Raw genomic sequence first — 19447 nt, forward strand, 5'->3', positions numbered from 1 at the left:
GCAGAATCAGACATGCTGTTGTTTTCAGAAAGCAGCTTCATCGTCTAACTTTGTATTAACTGATTGCCTCATTGATTGAGTTTTTAATAATCATGATATGATGAACGTCCTGAACACTGAAGCAGGACATTCCTGTTGTTTAAACTGTATCTCTGCTGGTCCTCCATATCTTCCTTCTCATCAACACGTTCAGACTCAAACCGTCATGAACGTCTCTGCTAACAGGTGTGTGTGTGTGTGTGTGTGTGTGTGTGTGTGTGTGTGAATCACAGCTGATGGATCTTCTTCCTCCATCGTTGTCCAGAAACTATTAAAACACATCAGCGAGCCGCTCTGCTGCACTGGGTGACATGTTCCTTCATCACCACGAACACACACACTGTAGTTTATTCTGCCTCCGCCCCACACACACCGTCCTGCTGCCCCAAACACTCACTACAGCACCACATGTGGATTCATCCGCCGCTGGAAATAGTCCCCGACAGATGCACTGTTTCCTCCTGTTGGTCTGATAGAAACTACAGCGAGCAGCTGTTTGAGGAAACTACTGAGCCTTTTTAAACAGGAAACTACAGATCTGTGTTTTTAAAGATTTACGTCTTCTGCAGGAACCAATGGGCTCGCAGCTGAGAGCCGCAGACAGGAAGTCAGACGGTACTGAGAGACGGACCGACACGTTGCTGGTTTGAGTCTGAACATGAGAAGAAAAATATGGAACATAGAGACCAGCAGGGTCATACTTGAATTTTGTGACAGCAGAGTGAAACACAAATATTAAAATTAAATATTAAAATTAAATTAAACTTTAATCAGCAGAACAAACCAAAGACCCAAAGATTCTTTTTCTTCTTCATTGCAAAACCCAAAACCAAACCACATTCAACACCAGCGATTAGACTCCACCCAGCAAAAAAAACCCAAACAAAACACTCAGGTCAGGACCAGAGGATCCATCAACCCACCACCAGCAACACACACACACACACGCACACACACACTCGCACACACACACACACACACACACACACACACACATCCATCTACAAACATGCCGAAGTTGCAGCGCTGCGACGTCCTCAAACCAACAAGCTCAGATTTATGACTTTTATATGTTAAGTTTTGGTTGGACTGGAGACACACACACACACACACACACACACACTTCTTGTTTTTTAGTTGTTATTCAGTAGATGTTCTGGCGATCACCGGGGGCGAGGGGAGAGAGCAGGAGAAGGCCTTTTATTTTATTTATGTTTATTCTATTTTGTCTTTGACGTGAGATTTATTGTAAAAAAATATTTAATATTTACAGTGAAATAGTTGGAAATAATAAACGTTTATTAATGTAACTATTTTGAATGTTCATTTCACTTCTAATTTCAGTTTAGTGACTCTTGTGAAAATTAGTGTTCCATTAAGATGTTAAGTTTTAAACCGGGGCAGCATCGTACGTTCGTTGTGTTTGCTGATAGTCAGTCATTGATGGTCACATTGGTTGTGCTGAGATATTTAGACACATTGGGGGGAGGGTTGCAGGTTTTTGGGGGGGGTTTGGTCGCCCACCCCCTCCCACTAGTTTTCATCCAGTTCCCGAGTTAATTTTTCTGTTGGTCTTAAATTAAATCAGAGTCTGTAGCTCTGAGCTAAATGCTAACATCAGCATGCTAACATGCTCACACTGACAGTGCTAACATGATGCTTAGCAGGTATAATGTTTACCATGTTCACCATCTTAGCCTGTTAGCATGCTAACATTAGCTAGTTAGCAGTGAACACAGAGTGCAGCTGAGGCTGATGGGAGCGTCAGCAGCTCTGCAGGTGTTTGGTCAGAAACCAAAGTGTCGGACACGTTAACGTGTCGACCTGATGGTGGCGCTAGATGGAAAGTCAGAGGATCAGCAGAGTGATTACAGTTCATCCTGAGGGGAGCAACAGTAAACCATAATAAATATTAAGTCCCCGCCCGACCCCAGGCATTTTGCTACCTTCCCCAAGTTTGTTTCCTTTGTTTTTCTTCAGTTAAACATTCTGCGTTCACATTTTTACTAAAGTTAAAGTAAATAAATTAGCAGCAAAATATTGTGAAAGTATCAGAAGTAAAAGTACTCAACATGCAAAATGTGTCTTTACTGATTAACTGTAAGCTGCATTTTAATGTTGTCAAGGTGGAGCTCAAGTTAAACGACTTAAACTGTTGGATAGTTGAATCTCTAACTACGCATTATATTTTACAAACTAATTATTTGTTTTACAAGTAAAATCTTAATCTGCAAAGTAACTAAAGCTGATAAAAGAACATTTCCCTCGGAGACGGAGGGAAGGAAAAAGTTAATTTTCACCACTGTAGTCATCTCACAGCCACACCACAGTGCAGTCCAGTCCAGTTCAGTATGGTAGTTTTGGAGGTGGACCTGGTCCAGGTCTGAGGGACCACAGAGCTGCTGGCTCTCAGCTCTGTGAGGTCAGGTCTGTGTTTAGTGGCTGCAGCAGCTTTCCAAAAATCACACCGTTAAAGTTCTGCTCCAGTTTCTATTGTTCTGATCTGAACCGCAGGAGGACAATAGACCCAGACCAGGACCAGGACCAGGACCAGGAGACAGAGAGGAGAAAACAACAGGACAGAGGAGGTTTTCTGTGCTTCATACTGAAGTTCAGACAGACCGGGAAGTAATGCGATGCTTTGATTTACTCATCGGTTCGTCTGTTCTGTCGGCAGAAGGAAGAGATTTTGTTTCGCAGCTGAAAATATTCAACACAACATCGCTTTGGAAACAGACACCTGCAATACCATCAGCTCCGAACACACAGAAACCACCACAACCCAGGCTGCATCAGCACACACACCTCCCTCCAGCTCCCAGCATGCAGTGGGGCTGCAGCAGTACTTACGCAAACCTCCTCAGAACCGGCTTGTCCTGATTTACATTACAGTCATCCGGGCTGCAGAGACACAACACAGGGCTGAGCAGGACGCACACACACGAGGACCTGACCCGAACCAGTTCTCAGGTTCGGGTTCTAGTACACCTCGGTTTGGTTTCTGTGCCACACTCAGAATTGTTACATTTTACGAGAGGCTGTCACAGAAAAACACGGACGCTTTCAAAGGACCAGTTAAAGGAAACGTTGGTGTCCACAGATTTTAGCAACGAGGTTTGTGGGAAGACGCTCCAGCAGCAGAGATGGAGAGCCAGATCAAAGAGCCAGAAGGTGGACTTCCATCGCAGGTTCTCTCTGCTGGTCCACGGCTGGAAGGCTGAACAACCGACTGACTGTGCCGTCACCGTCTTACCTGCGCCTGAACTCCTGAGACCTGCAGGTAAGGCCGTGACGGCTTCTTCTCAGGTGCACGTAGATTTATTAGAAAACCTCACCAAACCACAATCACCATGGCAACAGCACACGCTACAAGGGTTGCACGGGCGTCATGCACATGTGGCGAACGCGACGTGTGTTTCATTTAGGTGTAACGTTAACATGATCGCCTGTGCCACACACACCAACACTACACCTGACAGGACAAACCTGTAGGAGCAGCTGTGGTGTTGAGTGACGCCTGATGCCACACCTGACGCCACACCCAACGCCACACCCGACACCATGCCTGATGTCATGCCTGACGCCATGCCTGACGCCACGCCTGATGTCATGCCTGACGCCATGCCTGACGCCACGCCTGACGCCATGCCTGACGCCTGACGCCATGCCTGACGCCTGACGCCATGCCTGACGCCACGCCTGACGTCATGCCTGACGCCTGACGCCATGCCTGACGCCACGCCTGACGTCATGCCTGGCGCCTGACGCCATGCCTGACGCCACGCCTGACGTCATGCCTGACGCCTGACGCCATGCCTGACGCCACGCCTGACGTCATGCCTGACGCCACGCCTGACGCCACGCCTGACGCCATGCCTGATGGCTTACGCCACGCCTGACGTCACGCCTGATGTCACGCCTGACGCCACGCCGGATCCCTTGACGCAGTTTTTATCTGCACCCTGTGTGTCATTAATGAACTAGTTAACTAGGTCAGGTGGAATGCAAGTTAGACAGGTAGGTGAAATTTTCAACCCGCACACGTACGCATGCACGCATTGGTTTCCCATCATCCTCTGCTCAGACAGCAGCCGGATGCTGATTGGATGCTCAGCTGCATTAAAAACTCCTTAAGAATTGAATAATAAAGATTTCTAAAGACAAAGTGAACAAATGTTACTTCAGTCACGACTTTGGGAAATCTCTTTAAATGAAGACGTAAAAGATCATAAACATTCATTTTATGCAGCTGAGCACCAAACTCACAATTACAACACACAGGAGGAGGAGGAGCAGGAGGAGGAGGAGGAGGAGGAGCAGGAGGAGAGACGTGTACTCACCAGAAGGGCAGGTCAGCCTCCCCAGAGCTTGGGGAGGAACGAGGGAGGAGAGGAAGAGAAAAGACGAGGGAGGAGGAATTTTAGAGGAGAGACAGACAAAACATTATAATGTTATAATGGAGACAGTCAGTCTGCAGTTCTTCTTCACTGTTTCTAAAACAGGTTTATCACAGCTGATGGCCGCAAGGAAATCTCTGAATAATCCAGAAATGAATCCGATATGATCTAAAGATAATCTACAAATGTTTCAGCTGAATTATCTCAGACACATAGCTGTAATATCTGTGAAGAAGTTACACTGAATCCGGTCTGTTTCTCCAACTGCGACGCTTGAAATCAGGTGATTAAACTGGTAAAACGCCACGCGACCACCAGCCAACCCATAATTACTGCGACGGGAAACAATGAACATCGTCTAAAACTGCAATTAACAAATGACTTGCAATTAATCTGCGGCATCGTGGTTGCCATAGCTACGTTACCATGGTTACCATACATCTCAGCACAGTCCAGGTCGGCCGCTTCACTTACTTGAAGCTGGTTTTAGTCTCCGTCTTGTTGCCAGGCTGCTCCGGGTTCAACTGGGACGAGTTCTGCTGGTGAGAGAGGTCTGAGGAAGACGAGCTGCAACGCACACACACACACACGTACACGCACACACACACACGTACACGCACACACACACACGGGGAGAATGAGTGAACAGCCAAGGTTGGAGAGAGAGAGTAAAGACTCTGGTTTCCTGCCAGTTCATTCCACCGCTGCTGCCGGCTGTGTGTGTGCGTGCGTGTGTGTGTGTGTACGTATGTGTGTGCGTGCGTGTGTGTGCGTGCGTGTGCATGTGTGTACGTGTGTGTACGTGTGCGTGTGTGTACATAGACGACAGGCTGGCTGCTACCTGTCCGCATCCAGAAAAATCAGTGGATGAAACATAACGGCTACCAGAGGAGAAACCTGTGTTGTTCTCGGGGTCAAAGGTCAGAGGTCACCACCTCGGCCCCTGAAGGGTCAGTGTGCACCATGTGACCACAACATCGACATTAGAGGAGAAAACCTGAATATTCATGATCACTGTTTGCTTATTTTACTAACGCGCTGCTCTCACAGCCTCCGCTGGTTTCAGTCTCTCCACCAGAACCTGGACCTGCTGCAGGGACCGCACAGCACCAGAGCAGGAGGCCACGACAGTGCTGTCACAGTACAGGGCTTTAAGACTGTGGCTGTAATGAGCACCGCAGCCTGTAGGGGGCACTGACAGGAGCAGACAGAGGTCCTGTTAGCAGGTCTGGGGTCAGTCTCTGTGTTACAGACCTGCAGGCGGCTGGAGGCTCCTCAGAGATGGAGCTGGTTTTGGAGAAGAGCCTGGACTTCCTGCTCAGACCCAGAGCGGACATGTGGTGGCTGAGGAAAGAGCGACTCCTAGTGGTCGAGAGACACCACAGCAGAGAGAGAGAGAGAGAGAGAGAGAGAGAGAGAGAGAGAAACACCCGATATAAGAACAGAACCAGAACCAGATCCCAGACAGACATGCAGAGAGCGAGACGCCAAACTGTTCCTCTCATGTAATTAGAGCTGCGACTAACCATCTGTGTTTCAATCAGTCCTTTGGTCTAAAAACCATCAGAAAATAAGTGAAAAATATGAAAAATCATAATTTCCAGAAGCCCAAAATGATGTCTTCAACAAACAAAACCCAAAATATTGTGAAAAGCAGGAAATCACACTGGAGAAGCTGGAACCATCAAATGTTTAGTATTTCTGCGTGAAAAATGACCAAAAAATCAAATCAATTACCCCCCCCCGGCTCAGTTTCTGGGTAAGGGCTGTGTGCACTGTGTGTGGATTGACCTGCTTTATAATCAAAAAAGACCTGGGAATCTCACTTCCTACAGTCTGGGAGCTTTAAGTTAACTTACATCACTTTAAAAAGTTGAAAACTAAACATTAATAGGTTCAATAAAGAGATTTGAACGGATTCAGATTCAATTACAGGATTTCCAATTTGATTAAATGCTATCAAACCCGTAACCTAATTCCAAAGCCTTAAAAGGAACATGCTTTATGCTGTTTGTGGGCAGAAGTCCACATTTGTAAAAGGATCCATTAATGAAGAGTCGACCCGATGTAAAGTCAGTCTGACCTCGTGTCTTGTAAATACTGTATGTTGAATGTTTAAAAAAATAAAGTGATTCAAAAGCATTTTTGTTATTCCTTTAAAATACTGAACTTGAACTGCACCCCTAAATAACTAGAACTTTGGAAGAGTTGCCAGCTGGAGAAGAAGTGTTTCTGCAGAGACCAAACATGAGCAGAAAAGTTCCTCGTGTGCCCAGTGAGGACAAACATTCCTGCTGGTTGAACTCAGAGAAAAGCCGTTTCCAAATAAAACACGTTCCCTCCTCAGGCTGTCGGTCTAAACTTGGTAAAGCTCAGAGAGCGGCTGCACGGGGCGACCAGTCCCACCGTAACACCGGGGGAGAGTTCAGGAGATCAGAGAGTTATTTCGCTCACTTCCTCTGTTTAACTTTTGAGAACGTTTCTCGTCTGCAGGAGAGAATCGAGATCCTCCTGCGCCTCACCAACGAGTTCAGGTTGTTTTCACACACAAAGCAACACTGATTGTTCCGCTACGGACGACAACATGCTAACGGAGCTTCAGCCTCACTTCAGTGCGCTTTGCTTGTCAGTCAAAGTAATTATGACAGACCCCCAACATCAGGGGGGTCACGTCTCCCACATTATATATAATTTGTCCTGCTCGATAATTGTGACAAGGTGCATCATCAGATCCCTCCTGCTGCATGTCGAGGTATGAAACCTGTGGCTGAGTCATGTCCCCGACCTGCTACCAAAGAAAAGAACGTGGTATCGGTGTGAAGTGCACGTGAGTGTAAGCGTGCAGTCGGTCTACAGGCTCATCAGCTGAGCAGCCTCCTGCTGTTTGCTTGAGTTTGGCCCACAACACCCAGAAGAACTGATCTGTTCACATTCAACTGAATGATTTTGTGAGAATGACGCTCCTCCAGGTTCCAGATAGAATTACTTTACTCTGGAGCGGTTCTGTCTTCCGGCTCATGACACTCTTGGCCATTTTCTCCGCACTTCATGAACTTCCACGTTCACCTGTGCTTCCTCCCTGGACCATGTGAGTGACACCTAAAGACAGCTGGCAGCTCTCCTAATACTGTCCTGTGCAAGAATTTTTTAGCATGAGACGTTTTCAGGTGAAAATAAAACTTGGCACAAGATAAAATAGTTAATATTTCAGAGTATTCGAGCTGTTAAAATGTTTTATCTTCGTTGTATTTTACTTTTGTGGCTTCTTTAATTAAAAAAGATCCTTGCAGAACAAAGCATGTCAGTGTTTCTTAACAAAATAAATTGTTGGTGCACATTTTACTCTTCCTGGATTTCCAGGTGAATCCAGGCCTCTGATGTTTCTGTGTGATTTTATTTCATAATTCATGACTGTGTTCAGTAATTATGACTCACAGCTGTGTTTTCATGAGCAGAGTAAACTTACGCGCTGGATGGTGTCTTTGTTTCCTGCTCTGGGGTCATGGTATCGTTGGGGGCTGCGTGGGGGGTCAGAGGAGATCCTCTCTGGGACCCGGACGGACTGGAAGCAGGGCTGTCGGGTTCAGAGGTCAGTGGGGACGAGGCCCTGCTGCCGAACTCCACCGTGGGGCTGGGGGAGGAGGCAGAGGAGATGGCGGGGGACAGGGGGGTGTTGGCGGTGGAGGTGGAGCGGAAGGTAGGGGGGGTGTTGGCGGTGGAGGTGGAGCGGAAGGTAGGGGGGGGGAGGCGGAGGGGGAGGAGGTAGGTAGGGGGGTGTTGGCAGTGGTGGGGAGAGGAAGGTAGGGGGGGTGGGGGAGGCGGAGGGGGAGGAGCCTGAGGAGGAGGACAGGAGGTCGGGGAGGTTTTGGCTGGACGAGCGGCGGCTCTTTCGTCCCTCCTGCTCGCTGGTGGCCATCTTTCTTCTCTCCTTACGGATGTGAGGGGAGGAGTCGTCCATCTCACCGTCCTCGTACCTCAGAGCTGTCTGCGTGCGCACACACACGAGTCATGTTGGAGTATTTTACAAAACTCAAACAACAAAAACCAGGTACCTCTACTTAAATACATGCATGGCAGGTTAAAGGGTTGGTGGACCTAAATTTAATACTGTGGTTGCTGCTCTTACTGCGACGGCTGCTGTTACTGCGACGACGGCTCTTACTGCGACGGCTGCTGTTACTGCGACGGCGGCTCTTACTGCGACGGCTGCTGTTACTGCGACGCTGGATCTTACTGCGACGGCTGCTGTTACTGCGACGGCGGCTGTTACTGCGACGGCTGCTGTTACTGCGCAGGCTGTTACTGCGACGGCGCTGTTACTGCGACGGCGGCTGTTACTGCGACGGGCGGCTGTTACTGCGACGGCTGCTGTTACTGCGCGGCGGCTGCTGTTACTGCGACGGCTGCTGTTACTGCGACGCTGCTGTTACTGCGACGGCTGCTGTTACTGCGACGGCTGCTGTTACTGCGGCGGCTGCTGTTACTGCGAATGCTGTTACTGCGACGGCTGCTGTTACTGCGACGGCGGCTGTTACTGCGAATGCTGTTACTGCGACGGCTGCTGTTACTGCGACGGCTGCTGTTACTGCGAATGCTGTTACTGCGACGGCGGCTGTTACTGCGACGGCTGCTGTTACTGCGACGGCTGCTGTTACTGCGACGGCTGCTGTTACTGCGACGGCGGCTGTTACTGCGACGGCTGCTGTTACTGCGAATGCTGTTACTGCGACGGCGGCTGTTACTGCGACGGCGGCTGTTACTGCGACGGCTGCTGTTACTGCGGCGGCTGTTACTGCGACGGCGGCTGTTACTGCGACGGCGGCTGTTACTGCGAATGCTGTTACTGCGATGGCTGCTGTTACTGCGACGGCGGCTGTTACTGCGAATGCTGTTACTGCGACGGCAGCTGTTACGCGCGGCGGCTGCTGTTACTGCGAATGCTCTTACTGCGACGGCTGCTGTTACTGCGAATGCTGTTACTGCGACGGCTGCTGTTACTGCGAATGCTGTTACTGCGACGGCGGCTGTTACTGCGAATGCTGTTACTGCGACGGCTGCTGTTACTGCGACGGCTGCTGTTACTGCGACGGCTGCTGTTACTGCGACGGCTGCTGTTACTGCGAATGCTGTTACTGCGACGGCTGCTGTTACTGCGACGACGGCTGTTACTGCGAATGCTGTTACTGCGACGGCTGCTGTTACTGCGACGGCGGCTCTTACTGCGACGGCGGCTGTTACTGCGGCGGCGGCTGTTACTGCGAATGCTGTTACTGCGGCGGCTGCTGTTACTGCGGCGGCTGCTGTTACTGCGACGGCGGCTGTTACTGCGACGGCGGCTGTTACTGCGACGGCGGCTGTTACTGCGGCGGCTGCTGTTACTGCGACGGCGGCTGTTACTGCGACGGCGGCTGTTACTGCGAATGCTGTTACTGCGGCGGCTGCTGTTACTGCGACGGCGGCTGTTACTGCGAATGCTGTTACTCTGCGGCGGCTGTTACTGCGACGGCGGCTGTTACTGCGCATGCTGTTACTGCGACGGCTGCTGTTACTGCGACGGCGGCTGTTACTGCGAATGCTGTTACTGCGACGGCTGCTGTTACTGCGACGGCTGCTGTTACTGCGACGGCTGCTGTTACTGCGACGGCGGCTGTTACTGCGCGGCGGCTGTTACTGCGAATGCTGTTACTCGCGACGGCTGCTGTTACTGCGGCGGCTGCTGTTACTGCGGCTGCTCTTACTGCGGCGGCTGCGTTACGCGGCGGCTGCTGTTACTGCGAATGCTGTTACTGCGGCGGCTGTTACTGCGACGGCTGCTGTTACTGCGACGGCGCTGTTACTGCGCGGCGGCGGCTGTTACTGCGACGGCTGTTACTGCGACGGCGGCTTTACTGCGACGGCGGCTCTTACTGCGACGGCGGCTCTTACTGCGACGGCGGCTCCACTGCGAATGCTGTTACTGCGGCGGCTGCTGTTACTGCGAATGCTGTTACTGCGCGGCGGCGGCTGTTACTGCGAATGCTGTTACTGCGACGGCTGCTGTTACTGCGACGGCGGCTGTTACTGCGAATGCTGTTACTGCGACGGCTGCTGTTACTGCGACGGCGGCTGTTACTGCGAATGCTGTTACTGCGACGGCTGCTGTTACTGCGACGGCTGCTGTTACTGCGACGGCGGCTGCTGTTACTGCGAATGCTGTTACTGCGACGGCGGCTGTTACTGCGACGGCGCTGTTACTGCGGCGGCTGCTGTTACTGCGACGGCGGCTGTTACTGCGACGGCTGCTGTTACTGCGACGGCTGCTGTTACTGCGGCTGCTCTTACTGCGACGGCGGCTCTTACTGCGACGGCTGCTGTTACTGCGACGGCGGCTCTTACTGCGAATGCTGTTACTGCGACGGCTGCTGTTACTGCGACGGCGGCTGTTACTGCGAATGCTGTTACTGCGACGGCGGCTCTTACTGCGACGGCTGCTGTTACTGCGAATGGCGCTGTTACTGCGACGGCTGCTGTTACTGCGAATGCTGTTACTGCGGCTGCTGTTACTGCGACGGCTGCTGTTACTGCGACGGCGGCTGTTACTTACGGCTGCTGTTACTGCGACGGCTGCTGTTACTGCGGCGGCTGTTACTGCGACGGCGCTGTTACTGCGACGGCTGCTGTTACTGCGACGGCGGCTGTTACTGCGCGACGGCGGCTGTTACTGCGACGGCGGCTGTTACTGCGACGGCGGCTGTTACTGCGACGGCGGCTGTTACTGCGGCGGCGGCTGTTACTGCGGCGGCGGCTCTTTACTGCGACGGCGGCTGTTACTGCGGCGGCGGCTGTTACTGCGACGGCTGCTGTTACTGCGGCGAATGCTGTTACTGCGACGGCTGCTGTTACTGCGACGGGGCTGCTGTTACTGCGACGGCGGCTGTTACTGCGAATGCTGTTACTGCGACGGCTGCTGTTACTGCGACGGCTGCTGTTACTGCGAATGCTGTTACTGCGACGGCTGCTGTTACTGCGACGGCTGCTGTTACTGCGACGGCGGCTGTTACTGCGCGAATGCTGTTACTGCGACGGCGGCTGTTACTGCGACGGCGGCTGTTACTGCGAATGCTGTTACTGCGACGGCTGCTGTTACTGCGACGGCGGCTGTTACTCGCGACGGCGGCTGTTACTGCGACGGCTGCTGTTACTGCGACGGCTGCTGTTACTGCGACGGCGGCGGCTGCTGTTACTGCGACGAATGCTGTTACTGCGACGGCGGCTGTTACTGCGACGGCTGCTGTTACTGCGACGCGGCTGTTACTGCGACGGCGGCTGTTACTGCGACGGCGGCTCTTACTGCGACGGCGGCGCTCTTACTGCGCGGCGGCTCTTACTGCGACGGCGGCTCTTACTGCGACGGCGGCTTACTGCGACGGCGGCTGTTACTGCGACGCGGCGGCTCTTACTGCGACGGCGGCTGTTACTGCGAATGCTGTTACTGCGACGGCGGCTGTTACTGCGAATGCTGTTACTGCGACGGCTGCTGTTACTGCGTTACGGGCTGCTGTTACTGCGACGGCTGCTGTTACTGCGAATGCTGTTACTGCGACGGCTGCTGTTACTGCGACGGCTGCTGTTACTGCGAATGCTGTTACTGCGACGGCTGTTACTGTTACTGCGTTACTGCTGCTTTACTGCGACGGCTGCTGTTACTGCGCGCGGCTGCTGTTACTGCGAATGCTGTTACTGCGACGGCGGCTGTTACTGCGACGGCTGCTGTTACTGCGACGGGCGGCTGTTACTGCGACGGCTGCTGTTACTGCGACGGCTGCTGTTACTGCGACGGCTGCTGTTACTGCGACGGCGGCTCTTACTGCGACGGCGGCTCTTACTGCGACGGCGGCTCTTACTGCGACGGCGGCTCTTACTGCGAATGCTGTTACTGCGACGGCTGCTGTTACTGCGACGGCGGCTGTTACTGCGAATGCTGTTACTGCGACGGCTGTTACTGCGGCGGCGGCTGTTACTGCGAATGCTGTTACTGCGACGGCTGTTACTGTTACTTACTGCGAATGCTGTTACTGCGACGCGAATGCTGTTACTGTTACTGCGAATGCTGTTACTGCGACGGCTGCTGTTACTGCGAATGCTGTTACTGCGACGGCTGCTGTTACTGCGAATGCTGCTGTTACTGCGACGGCTGCTGTTACTGCGACGGCTGCTGTTACTGCGACGGCGCTGTTACTGCGACGGCGGCTGTTACTGCGACGGCTGCTGTTACTGCGACGGCTGTTACTGCGGCGGCTGCTGTTACTGCGACGCGCTGCGGCTCTTACTGCGACGGCTGCTGTTACTGCGACGGCTGCTGTTACTGCGACGGCGGCTGTTACTGCGACGGCGGCTGTTACTGCGACGGCGGCTGTTACTGCGACGGCTGCTGTTACTGCGACGGCTGCTGTTACTGCGACTGCTGTTACTGCGACGGCGGCTGTTACTGCGACGGCGGCTGTTACTGCGAATGCTGTTACTGCGATGGCTGCTGTTACTGCGACGGCTGCTGTTACTGCGACGGCGGCTGTTACTGCGAATGCTGTTACTGCGACGGCAGCTGTTACTGCGACGGCTGCTGTTACTGCGAATGCTGTTACTGCGACGGCTGCTGTTACTGCGAATGCTGTTACTGCGACGGCTGCTGTTACTGCGAATGCTGTTACTGCGACGGCGGCTGTTACTGCGAATGCTGTTACTGCGACGGCTGCTGTTACTGCGACGGCTGCTGTTACTGCGACGGCTGCTGTTACTGCGACGGCTGCTGTTACTGCGACGGCTGCTGTTACTGCGAATGCTGCTGTTACTGCGAATGCTGTTACTGCGACGGCTGCTGTTACTGCGACGACGGCTGTTACTGCGAATGCTGTTACTGCGACGGCTGCTGTTACTGCGACGGCGGCTGTTACTGCGACGGCGGCTGTTACTGCGAATGCTGTTACTGCGACGGCGGCTTTTACTGCGACGGCGGCTGTTACTGCGACGGCGGCTGTTACTGCGAATGCTGTTACTGCGACGGCTGCTGTTACTGCGGCGGCTGCGGCGGCTGCTGTTACTGCGACGGCTGCTGTTACTGCGACGGCGGCTGTTACTGCGACGGCGGCTGTTACTGCGAACTGCTGGCTGTTACTGCGACGGCTGCTGCGACGGCGGCTACTGCGACGGCTGCTGTTACTGCGACGGCGGCTGTTACTGCGAATGCTGTTACTGCGACGGCGGCTGTTACTGCGACGGCGGCTGTTACTGCGAATGCTGTTACTGCGACGGCTGCTGTTACTGCGACGGCGGCTGTTACTGCGAATGCTGTTACTGCGACGGCTGCTGTTACTGCGACGGCTGCTGTTACTGCGACGGCTGCTGTTACTGCGAATGCTGTTACTGCGACGGCGGCTGTTACTGCGACGGCTGCTGTTACTGCGAATGCTGTTACTGCGACGGCGTCTGTTACTGCGACGGCTGCTGTTACTGCGACGGCGGCTGTTACTGCGACGGCGGCTGTTACTGCGACGGCTGCTGTTACTGCGGCTGCTCTTACTGCGACGGCGGCTCTTACTGCGACGGCTGCTGTTACTGCGACGGCGGCTCTTACTGCGAATGCTGTTACTGCGACGGCTGCTGTTACTGCGACGGCTGCTGTTACTGCGACGGCGGCTGTTACTGCGAATGCTGTTACTGCGACGGCGGCTCTTACTGCGACGGCTGCTGTTACTGCGAATGCTGTTACTGCGACGGCTGCTGTTACTGCGAATGCTGTTACTGCGACGGCGGCTGTTACTGCGACGGCGGCTGTTACTGCGAATGCTGTTACTGCGACGATGGCTCTTACTGCGACGGCTGCTGTTACTGCGACGATGGCTCTTACTGCGACGGCTGCTGTTACTGCGACGGCGGCTCTTACTGCGACGGCGGCTGTTACTGCGACGGCGGCTCTTACTGCGACGGCGGCTGTTACTGCGACGGCGGCTGTTACTGCGACGGCGGCTGTTACTGCGACGGCGGCTGTTACTGCGAATGCTGTTACTGCGACGGCGGCTGTTACTGCGAATGCTGTTACTGCGACGGCGGCTGTTACTGCGAATGCTGTTACTGCGACGGCGGCTGTTACTGCGAATGCTGTTACTGCGACGGCTGCTGTTACTGCGACGGCAGCTGTTACTGCGAATGCTGTTACTGCGACGGCGGCTGTTACTGCGACGGCGGCTGTTACTGCGACGGCGGCTGTTACTGCGAATGCTGTTACTGCGACGGCTGCTGTTACTGCGAATGCTGTTACTGCGACGGCTGCTGTTAGTGCGACGGCTGCTGTTACTGCGAATGCTGTTACTGCGACGGCGGCTGTTACTGCGACGGCGGCTGTTACTGCGAATGCTGTTACTGCGACGGCTGCTGTTACTGCGAAGGCGGCTGTTACTGCGACGGCGGCTGTTACTGCGACGGCGGCTCTTACTGCGACGGCTGCTGTTACTGCGACGGCGGCTCTTACTGCGACGGCGGCTGTTACTGCGACGGGCGGCTGTTACTGCGGCGACGGGCGGCTGTTACTGCGACGGCGGCTGTTACTGCGACGGCGGCTGTTACTGCGAATGCTGCTGTTACTGCGAATGCTGTTACTGCGACGGCTGCTGTTACTGCGAATGCTGTTACTGCGACGGCGGCTGTTACTGCGAATGCTGTTACTGCGACGGCTGCTGTTACTGCGACGGCTGCTGTTACTGCGACGGCGGCTGTTACTGCGAATGCTGTTACTGCGACGGCTGCTGTTACTGCGACGGCGGCTGTTACTGCGACGGCGGCTGTTACTGCGAATGCTGTTACTGCGACGGCTGCTGTTACTGCGAATGCTGTTACTGCGACGGCTGCTGTTACTGCGACGGCTGCTGTTACTGCGAATGCTGTTACTGCGACGGCGGCTGTTACTGCGACGGCTGCTGTTACTGCGAAGGCGGCTGTTACTGCGACGGCGGCTGTTACTGCGACGGCGGCTGTTACTGCGACGGCGGCTGTTACTGCGACGGCGGCTGTTACTGCGAATGCTGTTACTGCGACGGCTGCTGTTACTGCGACGGCGGCTGTTACTGCGAATGCTGTTACTGCGACGGCTGCTGTTACTGCGACGGCGGCTGTTACTGCGAATGCTGTTACTGCGACGGCGGCTGTTACTGCGACGGCGGCTGTTACTGCGACGGCGGCTGTTACTGCGACGGCTGCTGTTACTGCGACGGCTGCTGTTACTGCGACGGCTGCTGTTACTGCGACGGCGGCTGTTACTGCGACGGCGAATGCTGTTACTGCGACGGCAAATGCTGTTACTGCGACGGCAAATGCTGTTACTGCGCGGCTGCTGTTACTGCGACGGCTGCTGTTACTGCGACGGCTGCTGTTACTGCGACGGCGGCTCTTACTGCGACGGCGGCTCTTACTGCGAATGCTGTTACTGCGACGGCTGCTGTTACTGCGACGGCGGCTGTTACTGCGAATGCTGTTACTGCGACGGCGGCTCTTACTGCGACTGCTGCTCTTACTGCGACTGCTGCTCTTACTGCGACTGCTGCTCTTACTGCGACTGCTGCTGTTACTGCGGCTGCTGCTGTTACTGCAAATGCTGCTGTTACTGCAAATGCTGTTACTGCGACTGTTACTGCGATGGCTGCTCTTACTGCGACGGCGGCTCTTACTGCGACTGTTACCGCGACGGCTGCTGTTACTGCGGCGGCTGTTACTGCGGCGGCGGCTGTTACTGCGACGGCGGCTGTTACTGCGGCGGCGGCTGTTACTGCGGCGGCGGCTGTTACTGTTACTGCGCGACGGCGGCTGTTACTGCGAATGCTGTTACTGCGACGGCGGCTGTTACTGCGACGGCGGCTGTTACTGCGACGGCGGCTGTTACTGCGAATGCTGTTACTGCGACGGCTGCTGTTACTGCGACGGCGGCTGTTACTGCGAATGCTGTTACTGCGACGGCTGCTGTTACTGCGACGGCGGCTGTTACTGCGAATGCTGTTACTGCGACGGCGGCTGTTACTGCGACGGCGAATGCTGTTACTGCGACGGCTGCTGTTACTGCGAATGCTGTTACTGCGACGGCGGCTGTTACTGCGACGGCGGCTGTTACTGCGACGGCGAATGCTGTTACTGCGACGGCTGCTGTTACTGCGACGGCTGCTGTTACTGCGACGGCTGCTGTTACTGCGACGGCTGCTGTTACTGCGAATGCTGTTACTGCGACGGCTGCTGTTACTGCGACGGCTGCTGTTACTGCGACGGCGGCTGTTACTGCGAATGCTGTTACTGCGACGGCGGCTCTTACTGCGACTGCTGCTCTTACTGCGACTGCTGCTCTTACTGCGACTGCTGCTCTTACTGCGACTGCTGCTGTTACTGTGGCTGCTGCTGTTACTGCGACGACGGCTCTTACTGCGACTGTTACTGCGATGGCTGCTCTTACTGCGACGGCGGCTCTTACTGCGACTGTTACTGCGATGGCTGCTGTTACTGCGACGGCGGCTCTTACTGCGACGGCGGCTCTTACTGCAAATGCTGTTACTGCGGCTGCTGCTCTTACTGCGACGGCTGCTGTTACTGCGAATGCCGTTGCTGCAACGGCTGCTGTTACTGCGGCTGCTGCTGTTATGGCGAATGCTGTTACGGCGACGGCGGCTCTTACTGCGACGGCGGCTCTTACGGCAGCTCTACAGCGACTGTTACTGCGGCTGCTGTTACCTCGTAGATAATGAACTGTGCTCGGAGGTCTGGCTCTGTCCCCTTGTTGGTCATGTGTTTGTGGATGATGGTTTCCATTCCCAACTGCTCCAGACTGTCTGTCACATCGTAGAACGAGTCCTGGTCAGGGAGCACTGCTACAGTCTGACACACACACACACACACACACACACACACACACACACACACACACACACACACACACACACAGATGTTATAGAACGGTTTCAAAGCTGAGAAAGTTTGTTTTAAACAAGTCGAGTCCTTTTTTTAAAGGATGTGAACGAGCTTGTTTATTTTTCAGTGTCAGGGTCAGTTAACATCTCAGTCTAAACTGGCACCTAATTCATACAGTCAACTTTTAGGCAGGTGAATATAAGCATTTCATGTTCTTAACCAGAGAAACTCCCTCCGTCTCCTCCAGGATTTTAGTAACATTTGAATTTCTAAAAGTGAAATCAAATAATGAAATATACTTAAAACTCATGTGTTAGAAGAGGCCTTGTAATTGTGTGACTCCACCCAGTGACTTGACTGTTTACCTTGTTGATGAGCGTCATGGCGAACATGAGGAGCTCTGTGTCGGAGCCGTTTCTCTCCTCCAGGACCTCCATCATGTAGCTCCACGGCTTCACACCTATAACACACACACACACACACACACACACACACACACACACACACACACACACACACACACACACACACACACACACACACACACACACACACACACACACACACACACACACACGAGGCTCAGCAGCGTAACTTCATTGATTATTTAAATCTCCGACACGCCGACGGATCGGTCAGGATCTGATGTTAATTAATGTCCTGTTCTTCACACACAGTCCAGGACCAGGACTCTGGAGAGTTTCTGTCCTGGCAAGTTCATAACTACAGTTTTTAGTTTTTCTGCGCATGGAAACGTTTAAAATGACTGACAGCAGCCTCTCTGATCGTTACAGTAAATCATTAAAGAAAACACTCGTACATCAGTACGACAAATGAATGAATTAAATGGGAAATTAAATAAATAGGGGAATCAATACAAATTTAAATAAATACAGAAGCAAATTAAAACAGAAATATCAATTTGTGCCAGATTTTATGAATTATTTAATGCCTAAATGAATTTTAATGGAGTCATTTATTTCTGTTTTGGATTTTCGCAGTTCCGGGCCTCCGTAGGTTTACGCGTACATTCGGATGACATCAAAGCCGATCGCGCGTCATCTATGTATCTTCATCTATCAAACCTGCTGTGCTCGCCTCTCCCTCAGTTTGTGATATCGTAGGAGCAGTCGGATTATTTTCTCGTTGACTTCAGGTCTAACAATTCGCTTATTGCAAGTGTTAATAATGCTAGCAGTTTGCAAAACAAGTATTGTTTTGTAAAGAAGTTTTAATGATAACAATAAATGTATTTATCATGTAAATACATATAAATTGTATTGTCAGTGATATAGGTCAGTAAATTGTTGTACTTTAAGGATCAACCATAGATCTTAGCATGGGTCCCCCCCTGGGTCATCTGTGCCCTTTGACCCCCCCTGACGGCGGGCCTGACCGTAGCAACAGCTCTATACCTGGTGATTCTACACGTCCATATTCAAAAAATGTGATTTACAGAAGTTTGTATTGAAATGCTTCTCAGTTACTTTTCAGGTTATTTAACGAAGGCTGAAGATGTTCGCAGCCGTAACACCAGACCGGTGAAGCAAACTAGCATCTATACAGGTTTAAGTCTGAGACTGTGAAAATGGCTGGATGTCTGTTTTCTAGGAGGAGCAGCTGGCTGTTGAGCCTGTTATTCCAGTGTACTGTAGATATCTTGTGTCAACCGTTGTCTTTTACTGTGTGTTGTGACATTTTGGGTGAAAAATGATTGTTTTTTATTATTAATTTAGATTCCAATAAGCGTGTGTGTGCGTACCTCTCCTTCCGTCCACGGTGTTGACAGCGTTGATGAGCAGAGGACTGTTGGACTCTGCGTATTCGACGAAGACGATGAGCAGCTTCAGAGACGTCTTCACCACCAGACGAGACTGCAGAGAGAGATGTTCAGCGTCTGTCCACCAGGTGGCGCCACAGCTCTACTCTGATGTTTGGACCTCCTCTATCACCACTCATCTGAATCACTTCTTCTACAGTGGAAACTTTATTAAACTGGGATTTATTTCATCACAGCACTCAGACTCCATGTCCTCCTGAACCGGGTCGCCTTTAACATCCACCCCGAATTAAAACAGACTCTTTCTAATGTA

At 52.7% G+C, this 19447-nt stretch overlaps 1 protein-coding gene across 1 annotated transcript in view; it reads right to left on the bottom strand.

Moving 5' to 3' along the window:
• fhod1 (formin homology 2 domain containing 1) overlaps positions 1 to 19447 on the bottom strand; it is a 72291-nt gene that overhangs the window by 19235 nt on the left and 33609 nt on the right. Inside the window, 9 exon segments of the mRNA XM_044208233.1 lie at positions 2890 to 2940; positions 4380 to 4406; positions 4911 to 5003; positions 5691 to 5798; positions 7903 to 8086; positions 8211 to 8421; positions 17178 to 17321; positions 17720 to 17814; positions 19117 to 19228. Of these exon segments, the coding sequence (XP_044064168.1) occupies positions 2890 to 2940; positions 4380 to 4406; positions 4911 to 5003; positions 5691 to 5798; positions 7903 to 8086; positions 8211 to 8421; positions 17178 to 17321; positions 17720 to 17814; positions 19117 to 19228 (1025 nt within the window).

The sequence above is a fragment of the Siniperca chuatsi genome, linkage group LG1 (assembly GCF_020085105.1).
Source record: "Siniperca chuatsi isolate FFG_IHB_CAS linkage group LG1, ASM2008510v1, whole genome shotgun sequence".
NCBI classification, from domain to species: Eukaryota; Metazoa; Chordata; class Actinopteri; order Centrarchiformes; family Sinipercidae; genus Siniperca; species Siniperca chuatsi.